We start from the raw sequence: 18,379 nt of genomic DNA on the forward strand, positions 1-18,379 counted from the left end.
AAATACACAAACTCAAATTGAATATACAAGAGGACTTTAAAGAATAATACATGAAAATCCGGATGTTAGAGGTATGTAGCCAAATGTGGGTCGTCTAGACATTTCCATGGTTCATGTGGTTGTTTGCGGGTATACCGCCTTCGTGATTATAGGGAATGGCCTGTGTTTCGACATTATCCGATGATGTTGCACCGAAGTTGGGAAATGACTCAATGAGGATGAAGGGATGCTTCTTCGATACTCTAGTCATATGCAGTTCATGTTTGTGGTTTTCATTAATGCTCCTAAGGATGGCATCAATGATGAATACCTTACTCCACGAAAGAATCCAAGAGTGGAAAACAACTCGAATCAGTGACGTTGATATCACCTCAAAAAAATGGTTAGATATATCCCAAGCCAAGACTCGAAGATACACTCTGTGGTTGACTCGACGATACACTATGTGGTTACATCAATTATGTTGTAGGAGTGAATAACAAAGAATCTGAGAGCGACATTTAAGAATTCGTAATTTTCTTACCTTTTCGGTGTCTCCTCTTTGGTATTTGTAAGTTGTGGTATATACCCTTAGGGTATACAAGTGCAATTAAGATATCGCCAACCATGTGTGGGTTGTAGGCCATCATTGCCTCATTGGGATAAGAGTACCTTGTGTTCCATTGCTAGCCGATTAGTTTGTTGAAACGAGCATCCAAGGTTCGAGAAGATAGATACAAAACACCCATGAAGAACTTGTGCTTTGGCAGCTTGGCCAACCTTGAAGAAGAACATATTGAGGACCCTCCACCAAGGCTGGCCAAGCCGCCGATACTCTAGCTCTTCATAAGTGTTTGTTGTTTGTCTTCTCGAAGTTTCAATGCTCATTTCAACAAACTAATTGGCTTGTAATGGAATATAAGGTACACTTAGCCCAACTACGGCCCACATACCCACGCATGGTTGGCATTTGACAATATCATAACTGCACTTTTATACGGTGAGGGCGTATACCACAACTTATAAATACCAAAGAGGACAAGACAAACAGGTTAGACCGTTATGAATCCTAAACTCTGTCTCTCTCCGATTCTCTATTATTCTCTCCCATAGTGTAATGACTTAGCCATCAAAGTGTATCCTCAGCTCCCGGCCTGAGATTTGGCTAACCGGTTTCTTTTCAGGGATACCAACCTCAAAGATCAGAGCTCTTTTCCATTTCCAGTCTTAGGTTCCTTTGTGAGGTGAGGTATTCATCATGTAGTAAGTCGTCTAACATTTTATCAAATACTTAAAACATATTTCTTGCAAGCTCTAGCACATACAATAAATCTATTTCTATAACCATAATGAGCAAAGGCTTTTTCATCAATAGGTAATTGTAAATCACAAGAATTTAATACAAGACCGAAAACAAATTTACTTCAATTTTTACTGTCCGGATGGAGTAATCCAAAACTATGTTCAGGAGTTAAAGCTGCATTTATATTGTATGGTTGATGAACTTTGAAATATATGAAAATTCGTTCTATCGACCTGTCAATGATGTAGTGATATTAACAGCAGAATATTGTTGTGTGGTGGGTGCAAGCAGGTGGAGATCAGGCTCGGTGAAAAAGGCAGGTGGTTTAGGCTGAGGCAAGACACCATCATTACCAAGCATCAACACCACAGATGACATTGTCGGCCTATCTTCTGGCTGATTCTGCACACATAACAGACCAATGTGTATTGACCGGAGCACCTCCAAGATGATGCATGACTCCCTTAAAGATCCACTAACCAGATCAAGACTCTTGTCGTCTTTATACAGTCTCCATGCCTGAGTGATATCATCATCATATGTAATAAATCACAAGCATATACAATCGATAATCACACATAATAGTCAATAATAATAGCAGGAAACCAAAAACATCAGATTTATTAAACTTACATGTCCAAGAAGGTTGTCGCCGTGTTCTTGAGAAGAGAATTCTCTGTTTTTCATCCCACTTACTATTTCCAGCACCAAAACACCGAAGCTAAATACATCTGATTTTGTGGAGAAAATCCCGTGAACTGCATACTCTGGGGGGATGTAACCACTGTATAGAATTTGACAGATCAGTTGATATGGGGATATATCTGAGACGCAGTTAAAATTAAGTGGTTTGTGATTCTTACTAAGTTCCAACCACATTCTTTGTGTTAGATCCAGTTTCGTATCCTTTAAATCTTCTAGCCAATCCAAAATCTGATATCTTTGGGTTCATGTCATTGTCCAACAAAATATTACCAGCTTTAAGATCCCTATGTATGATACGAAGGCGGGAATCCTGATGCAGATAAAGAAGCCCTCGTGCAATTCCACTGATGATGCGGAATCGGTGATTCCAATCAAGCATTGAACTTCTAGTCTCATCTGCATGAAATTAACACGTTTCTAGTAGACATCCAAATAAAGATTTGAACGGAGTATATCATAAGAAGAGTTCTTACCAAATAAAATTTGATCTAGGCTTCTGTTGGGCATGTATTCATAAATCAACATAAATTCATTTTTTTGAGCACAGAATCCCAGAAGTTTTACAAGATTTCGATGCTGAAGTCTTTGGATACATCTAACTTCATTTGTAAACTCAACAAGTCCTTGTGTAGAAGTTTCAGATAGCCGCTTTACAGCTATTTCTCGCCCATCTTCCCTTACACCCTAAAGATTAGAGAGATAGTCATCAGCATTGTGTACTCCTGCTTCTAGAACATAAATAACACAGGTATAGATTGATATGTTACCTTGTAAACTGGACCAAATCCACCTTGTCCAAGCTTATTATCAATCGAGAAGTTATTGGTTAACTTAGATACTTCAGAAAAACTGAAAAATGGCAACTCTACATCATTGTTTTGGCCTCCCCCTGTATAGTCTTCACAAAGGGTCTTCACCAGAGTACCTAAAATGTGATACATCCGACTATTAAAAGATGGACACTTGCACATTCTTGTTGTGCTTGATCTTTTTCACAAGTATAAAATAGGACTCAGTTGCATTACCTTGACTTTGTGCTTGAGACCAATTTTTCTTCCAAACATACCCCACCACAGCTAGGCATATCAGAACAAAACCAAATGAAGTTGTAAGGGCCACTTTGATTACTTTTTTCTGGTTAAAGCCAGATTTTACGCCTGTAACACCGTAAATGCAAAAAAATCAACACATGAAAGAAAGACGTGACAATAAATTATGTTTCTGTGAATGAGAAATAAAAAAATCTATGCACCTGTTAACTCAGATGCGGCCATTCTTATGTAAAGATCTTGATCTTCATCAGCTTCTCTGATATCCATAAGATCATTAAACCATAGCAAACATCCACTTCCACCTCTTCTAATATCCACATTTGCATAAGCTGTACAAGAGCAATTCTTCTTGCATTCCCTTTTACATTCTCCAAGGTTCATGCTAAGATTGTACCATGATTTCCTGGTATCTGGAAATTTCAAACCTGAAATTGCCTGAAAACCATCTTCATTCCCACATTTTAATGGTTTTTTACGTTGACAACCACCTGACCAATCTCCTGCATTCCATTCTTTTGGGTGTTTTGGTTCAAACCCTTCCATACAACTACAAACAGGTGAACTGTTTATGTTACAGCTTCCATATGAACCACAGAGTCCATATGGTGCACATATGTCAACCGTTGCAGCCAAATATGGGACCCATCCTTGGGTCGGATCATTCCAGTTTAACCTCATTTCATGGCCTTCAGGACCAATAACAACCCTTGAAAGAAATGAGGTATTGATAAGATAAAATATAGAATACACCTCCTTATCATTCATAACAAAGTCATATGTGTAGATAGGATTTGGCTTGCTAGGAAAGCCATTTACCCTAACACCATTCCATGGTCCAAATCTTAGTGTTATAACTGAACCTCGTCTCTGAAATGCTTGTGGATATCCATTTGTATCCCAGTAACTTACATACAGACCTGGAGAAGGATCATCTAGGCTCTTCCAAGATGTCAAGCATCTGTTTATTCCTGTAATAAAATCCTTCCCGAATTTCATTCCAGATAGCAAGGTGTCAGTAGGGTAATCAAAACTTTGCCAGATAGGATCTTCGTCTGTGCTACTACTGTTATCATGCACAACAAGGTTCCCAGAATCTAGAAGCTTTGCGACTATATTAACATTAGTGACAGATAAAGAGGAATTTGACGACCAAATCAAGGTATTATTACCATTGAGAAGCAGAAGTGTTCCCATGCTATTGACTTTGAACACACCAGAGGTATCAGTAAGTGGAGTCTCTCTGTTAGCAACCCATACAACTGTCTGAGGAAGAATCTTTTTATACCATATCCCCAAGTATCGATACCTGGAGTTACCCGGGGTAAAAAAGCCGAATTCATACATTTCACCATCTGAAACAAGCGTATCATTGTCTCTTATTTCTTTATCTGTAGTTATGGTGTCTACTGCAGCAGAAATTGTCAGAAGTAAGAATAAAACACTGGACAAGAACAGAATATTTTGGAAAGTTCTCATTGATGTGTTTTGCAGCCTTCTGTTAATTTCCTGGAAGATTTTGGGGTAAGAAATAATAAGACCAGGATCAATTATTTGAATAGAATTGGGTCTTTGGATAATATCTAATAGAGGTTGTGGAAAAGGCTCATTAATGTGTTTTGCAGCCTTCCACTTCATGGAAGACTAGTTTGCCGTGTAGGAAATTATAAGCTCTCAATTATTTGATTAGAACTGTCTCTTTTTCAGTTGAAGGTAGTCAGGAACATAGACCCACTAAAAAATTAAATGTTCTCCTCCCTTAAAAACCATTTCTTTAAGCATGGCAATAAATACTAGAAGGCTTGTGTTTTCTTCTTTGAGATAGTTGCCTTGCATGTGGGAATCCATAAGAGAGGTCTCATGTTCAAACCTTGGCATCAGCTTTCTATGTTGGTTGTGGGACCTGTTGTACATGTTTTCCTGGCTTTGACAGTGGATATTTTCATGAAACTTGATATTGAAATCATTTTGTTATTCTATTTGTTAAAGCAAATGTACATCTTGACATATGATAGATAAATCTTGTTGGTTTTTCAAATAAAATTGAATTTGATAGCATATCTTAGGTTAAAACGTCATTTGTAGTACTTATCACAATTGCAATATTGTGATATATCGCTGTGTTGTTTGAACATCAGAAACATTCAACTAAAACTTGAGTTAAAATATGAGCTTTTTGATCACTTGAAGTCGATTAACCTTAGATGTGTTAACTCAACCTCAAAGTCATGTATCTGAAAGCATTGTTAAATTTATTTACTTGTTTAATTATCTGGATTCTAAACAAACAATGTGCACTAACTATAAATTGCAATTTTTCAAACTTAACAATGTGCTCACAGAATGTGAATGTATATCTAAATTTATATTAAAAAATGTTCATCAGGTAGTTTCTCCACTCCACACAAAATAAGGATAATCTAACTTTTAAAAAAACATTCATGTGCATTCCCCATGTATTTGGATTAGCAGTATCAACTGCAAACCATTTAATGTAATCATCAAATATTCAAATTCATATATGCCATTGAAGTATTAATTATTTGTTATACCATCACTTTCCCCAAATTTGCAAATTAATTATCTAGGTTATGACTTACGAGGAACAGAAAATAGCACAAAATTTAACTCGGTTCGAAACAAAACTAAGTTTCTTGAAATTCTTATATTCGTAGTAATAATTATGTCAAAAACCTAATTCAACACCCCAGTTCAAAATTGAGACATTGAAAGTTGAAACAACAACGAAGAATTAAAAAACTCGAAGAAGGAAGAAGTCACCGCAACAGAAGATATAGCGGTGGTGGTGCTGACGAGGAATTAAGTGGCGACAACGATCGTAGAGTTGAATTTTGTTTCTATTGGAGTACAACTGAATTCAACTAACTCAATCGTAAAATATCAGCAAACGCCGTTAATTTGTGGTTGAAGAAGTGGAAGAAAATTATTAACGTCGTTGGCGGAGTTCATAAACAAGTTGACAACTTGGGTGGTCTACCAAGTGATCGTTTGTCAACCAAAAATAAATGATTTCTATTTCTTCATAAAGTTTCTTTTAAAAATATAAAAAATATTATATTATATTATATTAGTAGGTTTAAACCCGTAGTTGAAACCACAATTGAAAGAAAAAACTAATCAGAATTTTAAATTGTAAAAATTAATCGTTAGGTTATATTTTTGATCAAAATAATTGGTTACCAAAAAAACACAATAAATAGAAAAGAAAATAATGGGCACTTCTAACTATGAAAGTTTGTCTTGATCTTAGTTTTGTATTTTAACCGGCTTTTAGAATACACTAATTTTGGAACAATTTGTTAAATCAGTTCTTAAGATTTTGAAACCGATTTCTAGATAGTTAAAAATATTTTATTCTCAAAAGTTTAAATAAATTAACATTCCTAATTTATTCTATGTATAAGAAGAATAAGTTGATTTTCAAAAAAAAATGTTTACATGCTTGGTAATCGGTGATATCATCAACCATAACAATTTAACATTTTCTTTTTTTATTACAATATCATACTTTCATTTCGATCTATAATACCGTTGCTAATATCAAATTTATGAACATCAGGTAGAAGAAGATGAGATCGTACTTCACAGCACACCAAGAAATTGCAGAAGAATTGGGATATTATAACAAACAAAAAAGTGAAAGTGTCTATTTTCTTGTATTTAGCCAACTTATAAGGATAAATGCAAAAAATAGAAACATACTTTGACTTATTTGTTAATTATAACATTCTACTTTCTTATCACGACATTTTACCATTCTTTTTTTTAGAACGATAAATCTAACTACTCCTAAACGACATTTTACCATTCTAATTACAAAATCAGCACCTTTATATTTGGAAGATATTTTACAAAGTATAATGTTGTAATAGGAAAAGTTAAAGTAGAATGTTATAATAAACAAATCAGTTAAACCTGTAGAAACCACGGTTAAGAAAAAAACATAGAATTTTAAAAAAGTGCACTAATTTATAAAGTGATGTAGTCAAATAACCATAAACATGAGAAAGAGATTAGAAGAGATCGACATCATGCTTACTTGACCAGTTAAAAGGAAATAGTAGCTAAAGGAATTTTTTATCTAAAATAAAAATGGTTTTTAAGTGGTGAAAGGCAATATACAAAACATTTCATATAAAACAAATCCTAAACATCTTAAAGCAATATGATTAGAATTTTTATTACGCCAAACGAATTTGCAATCAATATCAAAAGTGACAGAAATAGGATTATAATTTTTTTACACCAAAATTGTAATCCATAAAAGGAACAAAATACCATTTTATAATTTAACTGCACTAATCCTAAAATTATACCATTCCTTTATATTCTTGCTCCAACCATGGTCACAGGTTCTTGCAATAGATGAAAACAAACCTAATAAACCCGTTTAGCTGCAATTTAATGGAAAATAGAGAAAGCATTATCAATACATAGAAGTATTACACTTATATAATAAAATCAAGCAAAATCCAAAACCAACATATACTTTTAGGCCTAAAAGGTACGACTATATTTTGGGACTGAAAATGCAAAAAAATAAAAAAGGGTCATGAAACACGAATTGCAACTCCATCTTAACCATGGGCCCTACATTGTAGCTTTTCAACAACATACATAAGCTTTTCAGAAGGCCATTCACCGGTTAATGTACTAATATTTGATAAAGTTGTAAAAATATCATTAGGCCTAATAGATTCTTTTCCCAAGAAACATCATATATTAAATCAAAGATAATGGTTTTATAAATTATTACACAAATATACAAAAAAGGGAGAAAACTCAAATTAGATGTACCTGAAAGGGGTTCATCTAGCCTATCAAAACGTAAATAGTAATGTACTGCTAAGCATTTGATGAAACAAAAAACAAAAGATTGAAACATAAATATAATAAAAGTTTATTAAAACATGTATACAAGTAGAGGTAAAATTGTCATTTTACATCTGATAAATCTTTCATGGTTTGTGTTGGATCAAAAATGCTACGAACAATTGCTGCTAAGACTTTGGAATTCTTATATTTTGTGATAAATGGATGTGAAAGAAGCTGCATAAGTACCTTATGAATTGGCACTACTTTTACTCAAATATTGTTTCCACGGACAGGAAAAAATCTCTTAAAATGTTGATAATTATATTTATTTAAAAAGGCTCTTTTTACACAAAGAGTAGCAATTGGTTAAGGTTTCTTTTGTGGTGAATAACTCAATTCTGAGTTAATCACAAAAGTTACAAAAAATAGAGATGCCATATCACAAAATGATATCATTTTTTGCAAAAATCTATATTATTTTCACAAAAAAAAAATCGTGAAATATGACTATATGCACTATGAAACAACCAAAAAATTATTAACAGCCAAGAAATATACTCGCCTTTTACCTAGTCCAGAAAGTTAATAAATAAATGTACAACATCTTACATTGATTATAAGCTTTGCACTTTCATTCTAAATGCCATTAAAACCAAAGCAACAAAGTACAACGTTATTTCTGGTATTTAGCCAAACGAAAAAGACATTAATTAAAGCAAATAAAATACATACATACATAGTCATACAGTCACATACACACACAGCCAAATACATACATGTACATACATACATTCACATGCATACATTAATAAAAGAAAAATTATGCCACCTCAAACTGTGGATGATCTATAATAAAAAGCACATGGAAACTTTATACGGTAAAACCTTCATCAAACCTGTGAAAATAAACACACCTCAATTCCCACATTGGGTTCAATCTACCAAATATTTAAACACACACACACACACACGTACAAAAAAACATGAATATTGATTACCCCGAAAAAGAGATGTAGTGTTCGTTGGTCAAATGTAGGCCTAGATGTTATATATGGTTCTAAATTCAAATGAAACCTAAGAATTCAATAAAAAGAAAATGATTAAATATTTACTTTAAAGGAATTGATTTCAGATCCTTGTTTGTCATCTCAAGTTTATTAACAAAAGGGAAATCATAATTTACTATCACCTTGAGCTTGAGTAGCTGATAAAAATATCGTTTTTTCGATTTCTTTATAGCCCAAAGAAAATCAAGAAATCAAATTAATCGTAACTACACTAACCAGTTCTTTCAATCATTTCATCAAGCACGTGGTGTGCATCTTCAAACCTGCCAACTTAATCATAACTACACTTACCAGGACTTAAAATGCATGTCTATTAGAAGGTTTTCCTATGATCTTCATAAAAAATAAAGTTAAATTCGCTATTAATTCAAAGTTTTATTACCTTGCATTGGCAACACTCCTCATTCTCTCATTTCGCTCTCCGTTCCTTCTGCTGGCAACCTTGGTCCCTCTCGATGACCCTCATGTTATAGTTTCAATCTCCTTCTCTACAACGTAAATTACAGAAACTTAAAATCGAATCAATCCAGGTCACTCATGAAGGCGACTTCTTGGAAATACCCTCCCCAAAATCAAAGTAGTGGTCGACGTTTGGAAATTCCCTCTTCAAAATCCACCCAAACTTCTAATGATTTGTTCTATAATATCTATTGGTGATACATCAAACAATCTTAATCTAACAGACGGATGAAGCAATGGTAGAAGAAGAAAAAGAAGAAGAAGAAGAAGAAGAAGAAGAAGACGACGAAAGACAAAGACATTAGCAGGGAGAGTTTAATGTTTGAACCCAAAATTCGAGATTTAATATGGTTTAAATGACAACAAAAACACAACCATTCAATTTCGTTCCTCAAATCTTGGGATGTTCTTAATCAGATCACAAATTTTTCGTGATTAGACGGTTGATTATTTCAATCTTGTGCCATAGTGTAGGATTTCATTTTGAAATTTGAAATTATTCATACTGATTGACGGATTCACTTCCTAGTCTTAATCTACATGACTTTTAAGCATCAGAAGGGAAAAATAGGAACATTACATCAGAAAATTGAGCGGGAATCAAAGCCGGAGGAGGGCTGAGAAATTGACACGTTTTATTAGGATAGGATGATAAATATAAATTCATTATAGTTTACTATGTGGTACCAAAGTGTAAATCGTGTATCTATATATATATATATATATATATATATATATATATATATATATATATATATATATATATATATATATATATATATATATATATATATATATATATATATATATTACTAGGTTACAACCCGTGGAAACCACAAGTAAGAAAAAAAAAACAAGTTTGATAATTAAAAAGGATAATGAAAAATCAAAGATTTATCTTTGATCCAACCTATAAAAAATCTCAATCAATCAATAAATTAAAAATATACATACATAATATAAAATGAAAAAACCAATCAACCACAAACAAACAATTGGTCATTCATTGATAGTTAATACCTTCTCTCCTTCAAGATATTAGTTCTTTATCCGGACTCTGAATAGAAAGAATTAGTATATACCCTTATTGTTATTAAATAGGTAAATATTGTATTTGCCCACTTAAACTCTAAATGTCATATTTGTCTTTCCTAATGTTTAAAATATGAAATTTGCCCAAATCTATTTTTTCAATAGTTTTTATTACTTAATAATCCTTTTTTCTAATTTTAAATCATTATTGGTAATTAAATAATAGGATCTTATTTTACCTGTGACCCTCTTCCTCACGATCGTCCATTTTGTCTTCCTCCTTGCCCTGTCACACCTTTCTTCTTGCAAACAAATATTAGCTTCATAATGTGGAAGCAAAACTACCTCGAAAGTAGAAACTATGATAGGGTTGGCATTGAGAACTTGATTAGGGAAAAGTATGAAGAAAAAAGAGGGGCTGCTAAAGATAGAATACTCAGTTCGACCTCAGAGGTTTCAAGAAAACAAAGCCCCTACACAATTTCAGAAACCTACTGAAAGATGTAACCCCATAAAATAAAAAAGAAATCCCAGACACGTGTCACAAAGACCAACATGCCCGCTATAAAAATCAGTCTTCATGTGCCTCCAAAAGCATTACCTAGTCACGAAGATCCGAGATCGAAACCTCTCCAAGGAGAATAACCACTTGCACCCAGTTTCCCTTTGTGGGGCTTCACGCATTAACTTGGATCTAAACTCAGCTACCGCTCTCGGAAAAATCACCCACATATGATCCAGCCAGGAGTAGAACCCACGACCTTCATCTACATGGGTATATAACCCAGTACCTCTACCCGGTTGAACTGGACAAATAAAAAAAATGTCATTAAATACAACATTTGAACACCTTTGAGCAATTAAAATAATATAGACAACCTCTAAACTGTTTAAAAAAACTCTACCATTATTTAAGCATTATGATATTAAAAGCTTTAACATTAATAAGTTTTATCAAACAACGTTTAGTTAAAAAGCAAATTAAATTGACTGATTATTTGGAGCCAATTTGTAACTTATCGGCTAGTTCTTTAAGATCAAATGTTTCACTTGTTGACAAAACGCTTTAGATGTGAATAAATATTTCCATAACCAGCCCTATCAAATGACTGAAAATAAATTTACAGCTCTTCAATAAGTCATCATAAGAAGAGAACCTGAAAAGCATATTTTTGAATACTCCTACATGGTTAAAAAATGAAAACATTAATGCTCTTAGTAAAATCAATAATTTTTTTACATAAATCATGGCATCTACAAACAAAACACTAAAACAGTAAACTAATGTGAACAAAAAGCCACACAAAATTGTTTCAATTTATTAAAAAAAAAAAAAAAAAAACTTATTTTTTTAATCCAAATGTGAGACGGATTTCAGTTCGGATTTTTGCATTCAAATAATTTTTAACATTTAAAGAAAAAACAAACATTATTTTTTTTTATAAAAGAGACATATTCTTCACTCTTAATTGATAAGAATGGTCAAAACTTGCCAACAAAGATAGTTGAGTTATATATTTGGTAGTGACACCAACACATATCTATTTAAGAATTGTCAAACCTACATAAAAAAGAAACATATTTTTCACTCCTAATTGATAATTACTTATTTAACCCCAACTAAACAAATTTAGATACTTTTTCTGTGTCATTTCATTTATTACATCCTTTGAAAATAGGAACTTGAAGGCCTCAATACCATCAAAAGTTATTATTACTTCAAATGGCAAAAGCAAACAAAGTGTAGCACATGAGGTTGTCATAGTAGTAAAAAAGAAAGTAAGATGCCATTTTACTTGTCTGAGAGATGAGAGATACCACAGCAAAATTCTTTCCATCATCATTTGTTGGCAACAGTCTATAGTCTATAATGTATTGTTTAACTGGCAGCTAAAAAGTTGAATTATTAAAATTTTAAACATTTTCTTTCAGCTTGTTAAACTTCCACAGAAACAGCACGATCCACATATCTGTGAAACACTGAAACACAATGTTATATTAATCATCACATGGTCACATGTTTGACTGGAATGTCAATATGATTTACTCAATTGAGTGCTAGTCACGTTCCTAAATCCCAAAAATTTATATCTACATCTTATAAAAGCTATAATTTAATATCTTTTCTTGATGACTAAAATATGCTTTTATAACAACACTCGAATATCGATAGTGTCCTTGAACGTGCTGATCCTTTGCCGGTCAGGTGAGATTACAACTACTTTGCTATCTCTTGCTTTCAACCCGAATTATAACATACATAAGATAGTTTTATAGGAGATTGGATAAGAAAATCAAAAGAAAAAAAAAACTTTTGGATTTGTGATTACTTTAGGATAGACTTGTAGACTGTTCTTTGACAAAGACGTGGGTGGTAATTAGTGATTAAGTTAATTATACACTACTGACATAAGCCCTTTACATTGATTTTGAAAGGACATACAGGTCGATTGATAGTATGTTCCATTGTTGTGCAATTTACCATTTCTTTCAAGCCCAAAAGTAACTTAGCTACCTTAAATCAAACCAATCAATTAACTAAAAACCACAACAAAATAGTTTCGTGGTTTGTGATGCCAAATCTACAGAAAAGAAAACACTGCGGAGTATTAATATACGAGACCAAATAATAGCTACCAAATTGATCTGTGATAGAAATTGATAAGTCTAATTTAATTTTACAGGAACATGGAAATTGGTGCCAAGAAGTCTGAAATATATATTGTAGAGTATAGACCTATCAAAATTTGATAATTTTAAAAACATATTGAATGAAATGAAATTATTATCGTATTGAGGTAGAATCATTCCTATGTTCTTCATAGATTAAAAAGATGAATATAAAGGCTTAAAGATTTAGCACACAATACAACAATATTACGAAGAAATGTCCTAATTCGTACAAAAAAAACAAATAAATAAAAGATTTTTTAGGATTAGTTAGTAGCACCTTATCAGAATTTCCATCATTCTCATAATGATTCTAGATGGCAGCTTTCTGATAAACCTCCTGGGAAGCGCTTTTCAAGGACACCGAGGATCTAAATGTTTTGAAAACCAAATAGCAACCTTGATGTTAAATACGACGAAATGCTAAAAATTTTGCTAAAACATAACCCTAAACATTTAAAGCACCAAAAATGTTCAAAATAACACAATCTATTTAAATCTAAAACCCAAAGAGAGAACGGGGTAGGGATAAAAAGAGAAAAATCAAAACAAACCTGTTCTAGCAGTAAATACCTTAATTCGTTCTTATTTTGCTTTGTTTTGGAGCTTCATCGAAAAAAATTGATAAATGGTGGAGTTAGGGTTTAGAGAATATAGGGAGAGAGATGGAAGAGTGTTTGAATTCAATATTTGAAATTCCAATTGGGTGGCATTTATTTGGAGAGACGCCACGGGTTCCTCACAACACAGCTATTGATAGACTGGAAAAAAGAAGATTAGGGTTTAAAAGAGGAAATAACGAAGAACGATGATGACGCCGGTTTTCGTAGAGAGAAGAAGACAAGTAGTGGAGTAGGAGCGGTGGGGATAAGATGAGATTCATGTTGACGGAATTGATTTGGTTTCAAATCGATGCGGAATTAGAGGAGCTCAGGAAGGAAAGATAAAAAGGAAGCAGGGCACTTTCGGAAAATCAGTTAGATGAAAGAAGCGGGAAAAATCGAGGGGATGGGCTAAGAGAATGCCACGTGGCAAAGATGTTCTTATTTATTAGATTAGGATTAATTAATGCAATATACAATTGGAGTTTTTTTTGGCCAAATTCCATTATGGTATCAAAGGCTAATTACTCTAGCCACATTATTTTTTTTCTCTTTCTCCTAAAACCTTTAATCACAAATTCTCCCTGTCGCATCTCCTTCTTCTTGTTCTTTTTTTTCTTTCTATCCTACTCCATCGACAAACATCAGTACCTTTTGATTTTCTGCTCCTATTCTAATCAATTAATAGCTTCATTACATCCTGCTGTTACTATCACAAACATCAGAAACTTCATCCCAATCATTCTGGAGAAGGATGACGGGCAAAACACATCATGGGTTGAATTATTCAAGATTCACTATCGGGCACACTAAGTCATTCATCATATTTTACCACAGGAAGCTTCGATCTCCCTCTAAAAGACAAAGATAAGGAAAAAGTAGATGCTTTGGCCCTTCACAAACGTCTGGATTCCATTGTCCTCCAATGGATTTACAATACGATTTCAAAAGATTTGTTAATTACCATTCTAAAACCTGATTCCACAGCCAAACAAGCCTGGAAATCGTTGGAAAACATCTTCATTGACAGTAAACCTTCAAGGGCACTATACCTAGAAAACAAGTCCAACAATGTCAAATTGGAATCCTTCTCGAATGTTTCTGTTTATTGTCAAGAACTCAAAACCTTGTCTAATCAACTCACCAACGTTGATGCCCCGGTTTCTAATGATCGTCTAGTTCTTGAATTAATCAACGGGCTTAGAGACAAATTTGAAAGCCTTGCTACTATACTCCAACAATCTACACCTTTACCAGATTTCTACACCGCCCGATCAAAACTAATCCTGAAGAAACCCGCAAGAATCATAATTTCAGCACCATCCTAAGTGTAACCACCTCCAAGGCATTGACTGATAAAACAACAATCGCCTTGAATACTCAGACAACAGCCACCACTGACCGGCGACACCATCCACTGCCAACCGAACAACAGTACGGTAGTAGTAGTGTGTGCGGTCAGTTCGAACAATTTGACTATGGTGGCAGGGGCGGCACAATGGTAGAGGGGGTCGGGGACGCGGTCGCGGACGTGCAGCACATTTTCATCAAAATCACTATCTGTAACAGCCGGAAATCAGATGGAATGCCCCTTGGCAGCCACAATAATGGAATTTTCCACCCACACCATACCGTACGAACCCAGTGAACAGTTATCAAAATAGAAATCCTAACTTTGCAGGTGTTCTTGGTGCTAATCCATACGGCTATGCGGCTTCTGAGCAATCATATACCCCGACCAACTTTGACCAGGCGATGCATACTATGACATTAAACCCGAATCAAAACTGGTATCTCGATTCTAACATTACCAACCACATGTCGAATACAATAGGTAACATTTCCAATTATTTCAATAATGGTATACAAAACAATATCATCGTTGGCAACGGTTCTCAAATACCCATCCATGGAACCTGTCACACAACCTTACAACCACCTTACCCTCCTCTAAAACTTAATAATATCCTTCATGCACCTAAACTGATCAAAAACCTACTTTTAGTTCGACGTTTAACAACCGATAACCCCATTTCTATTTAATTTGATCGTTTTGGTTTTCTTGTGAAAAACTATCAGATGCGGATCCTATCCTTCGATGTGACAGTATTGGAGAACTCTATCCCCTCTCACTACCTTCTGCTCAAGTCACACCACCTTCTACCTTTGCTGCTTTGACACAAGATCTTTGGCATAAGCGTTTGGGCCACCCTAGTTCATCTTTATTGAGAGTCTTAAATAAACGCAATTTCATTTCTGTTAAGACTTTTTTAGAAAAACATTTATGTCAATCGTGTGTTTTTGGTAAACATATCAAATTACCATTTTACGATTTTGTTTCTGTTACGTGTTTACCGTTTGATATTATACATAGCGATTTATGGACCTCCCCAGTTCCTAGTTGAGGGGGTCACCATTATTATATCCTATTTCTCGACGATTATACAAACTATCTATGGACATACCCACTCACAAAAAAGTCACATGTCTACTCCACTTTCTTAAATTTCTACAAGCTCATTAACACACAATTTGAATGAGAAATTAAAAGTTTTCAGTGCGATAATGGAACTGAGTACAACAATAAATCGTTTCATGATTTCTATGCTCAACACGGGATGGTTTTCAAGTTCTCTTTCCCTCGCACATCCTCTCAAAATGGGAAAGCTGAACGAAAAATTCGATCAATAAACAACATTATTTGTACCCTTCTTACCCACGCCTCTCTACCACCAATTTTCTGGCATCATGCCCTACAAATGGCCACCTACATTCTCAACATCCTACCATCCAAAACCAAAAACAACTCAACCGCAACACTACTTATCTACAACAAACATCCCACATACACCCACCTACGAACGTTTGGATGTCTTTGTTATCCTCTTATTCCCTCTACTTTTGTTCACAAACTTGAAAACCGATCCACAGAGTGTGTATTTCTCGGGTACCCCTCCAACCATAGGGGTTATAAATGTTATGAACTCTCCACCAGAAAGATAATTATCTCTCGTCACGTTCTCTTTGATAAAAATGTTTTCCCATTCAACCTTCACTCCTCACCACCTTCCTATGACTTCCTTCACTTAAACCAATCCAGTGATCTTCATCCTTGTATCTGGGAATTCGTCACTACTACCTCACCAACCCAAACGCCTCCTCCCACTCCTCCAATACCACAAACCGAAACCACCACTCCACCACAATCACCTGCTCATGCTCACGCTCAACCAACATCTACCCTCAAAACCTACACCCACCGAAATAAACAACCAGAACCTCACCCCACCCCCTAACTGAAACCCAACTGCCCCTACTATCACAACTAGCACCATCATCCACCAAGCTTGTCCATAATCCATCACCGCCACCTACTCGTGCCATGTGCACACATAGAATGACCAGCTTATCCAAACCCAAACAAATGTTTATTCTCCATACTTCTGCACCTTTTGATCCACTCCCCCACACCACAACCGAATCCCTTAACAATCTCATTTGGAACCGTGCCATGACCGATGAGTTTAATGCCCTTATTAATAATAATACATGGGAATTGGTACCGATACGTCCAAACATGAACATTATCAGGTGCATGTGAATTTTCAAACATAAAACGGAATCTGAAGAATCACTTGAGTGCTACAAAGCGCATTTAGTTTGTGATGGCAGGTCACAGTAGGTTGGAGTTTATTGCGACGAGACATTCAGCCCAGTTGTTAAACTGGCGACCATTCGAATAGTCTTCAGCATTACATTATCTCACCAGTGGGAAATTTATCAACTGGATGTTAAAAACACTTTTCTACATGGGCATTAAGCAGAAACGGTATACATGTATCAACCCGTGGGCTTCCAAAATTCTTCTTATCCATATCATGTTTGCCGACTGAAAAAAGTCCCTATACGGGTTGAAACAAGCACCTCGTGCATGGTACCAAAGATTCACATATTATGTCACCATGCTCGGATTTCGACATAGTGCTTGTTATCATTCCTTGTTCATCTACAACCATGGCATCCTTGTTCATCTACAACCATGGCAGGGATACAACATATCTTCTTTTTATATGTTGACGATATAGTTCTTACCACATCATCACCGACTCTAAAACAACATCTTATGACTCGTCTATCCATCGAGTTTTCCATGAAGGACTTGGGCCACCTTAGCTATTTCTTGGGAATTTCAATCAAGCGGGACCCAAAAGGTTTATTTTTATCACAACAGAAATATGTTGTTGATATTCTTTGTAACAACGTAAATTTCATACCAAAATTTTTCATTTTCAAACATAAATAAACACATGTCATATTTCTAAAAAATCTCAAATATCAAACATCAACATATTTTTCAAAAATTGTTTATCACAGATCCAGAATCCTCCAAAAACATATCTCTAATGCGAGTGTGTGTATAATCAAGTCGGGGCCTTCCCATGATCTTCAGGAGTACTTGAAACACATAACACATAACACGGTAAGCACGAAGCTTAATGAGTTCCCTAAAATACCACACACATCGCGTTATCCACTCGAGTCTAACTCAATACGATCCTTCGGTCAATGTGTTCCAGTGGAGACCCTCCGGTCCCACAACTCAGGTGGACCCTCCGGTCCTAACTCAATAAGCTCAAAATAATAATAATACTCAACATAAATCACAAAGACATAATT

The 18,379-nt window shown here is 34.6% G+C and overlaps 1 protein-coding gene and 1 long non-coding RNA gene across 5 annotated transcripts; both read right to left on the bottom strand.

Annotated features, from left to right (window-relative positions):
• Nucleotides 1-1,427: 1,427 nt before the first annotated feature.
• Nucleotides 1,428-4,698, bottom strand: LOC111906234 (G-type lectin S-receptor-like serine/threonine-protein kinase At4g27290). Its single transcript, XM_023901953.3, has 7 exons — nucleotides 3,240-4,698; nucleotides 3,013-3,144; nucleotides 2,755-2,912; nucleotides 2,461-2,671; nucleotides 2,146-2,383; nucleotides 1,916-2,066; nucleotides 1,428-1,801 (listed from the first exon to the last, which is right to left on the bottom strand). Exons 1-7 carry the CDS (start codon nucleotides 4,672-4,674, stop codon nucleotides 1,508-1,510), a joined length of 2,619 nt encoding a protein of 872 aa, XP_023757721.1. The 5' UTR covers nucleotides 4,675-4,698; the 3' UTR covers nucleotides 1,428-1,507.
• A 3,884-nt stretch (nucleotides 4,699-8,582) lies between these two features.
• LOC111906237 (uncharacterized) lies at nucleotides 8,583-14,025 on the bottom strand. Of its 4 annotated transcripts, none has more exons than XR_006188526.2 (5): nucleotides 13,674-14,025; nucleotides 13,381-13,471; nucleotides 10,670-11,236; nucleotides 8,871-9,427; nucleotides 8,583-8,768 (listed from the first exon to the last, which is right to left on the bottom strand). It is a non-coding gene; the product is annotated as an uncharacterized LOC111906237 (long non-coding RNA). The 4 variants fall into 4 exon arrangements; XR_006188527.2 differs by having other exon boundaries at nucleotides 8,583-8,946; nucleotides 9,156-9,427; nucleotides 13,674-14,022; XR_006188528.2 differs by having other exon boundaries at nucleotides 8,583-9,202; nucleotides 9,322-9,427; nucleotides 13,674-14,021.
• Between the last annotated feature and the right edge of the window lie 4,354 nt (nucleotides 14,026-18,379).

Source organism: Lactuca sativa, chromosome 2 (assembly GCF_002870075.4).
Source record: "Lactuca sativa cultivar Salinas chromosome 2, Lsat_Salinas_v11, whole genome shotgun sequence".
NCBI lineage: Eukaryota > Viridiplantae > Streptophyta > Magnoliopsida > Asterales > Asteraceae > Lactuca > Lactuca sativa.

What these genes read in the sequence shown, in the direction of transcription:
- LOC111906234 (XM_023901953.3), bottom strand. Translation starts at nt 4,674, where the DNA reads ATGAAGTGGAAGGCTGCAAAACACATTAATGAGCCTTTTCCACAACCT. An exon ending in GATTTGGTCCAGTTTACAAG is followed by an intron (nt 2,672 to 2,754) that starts GTAACATATCAA and finishes TCTAATCTTTAG; the next exon opens with GGTGTAAGGGAAGATGGGCG. An exon ending in CCTAGATCAAATTTTATTTG is followed by an intron (nt 2,384 to 2,460) that starts GTAAGAACTCTT and finishes AATTTCATGCAG; the next exon opens with ATGAGACTAGAAGTTCAATG.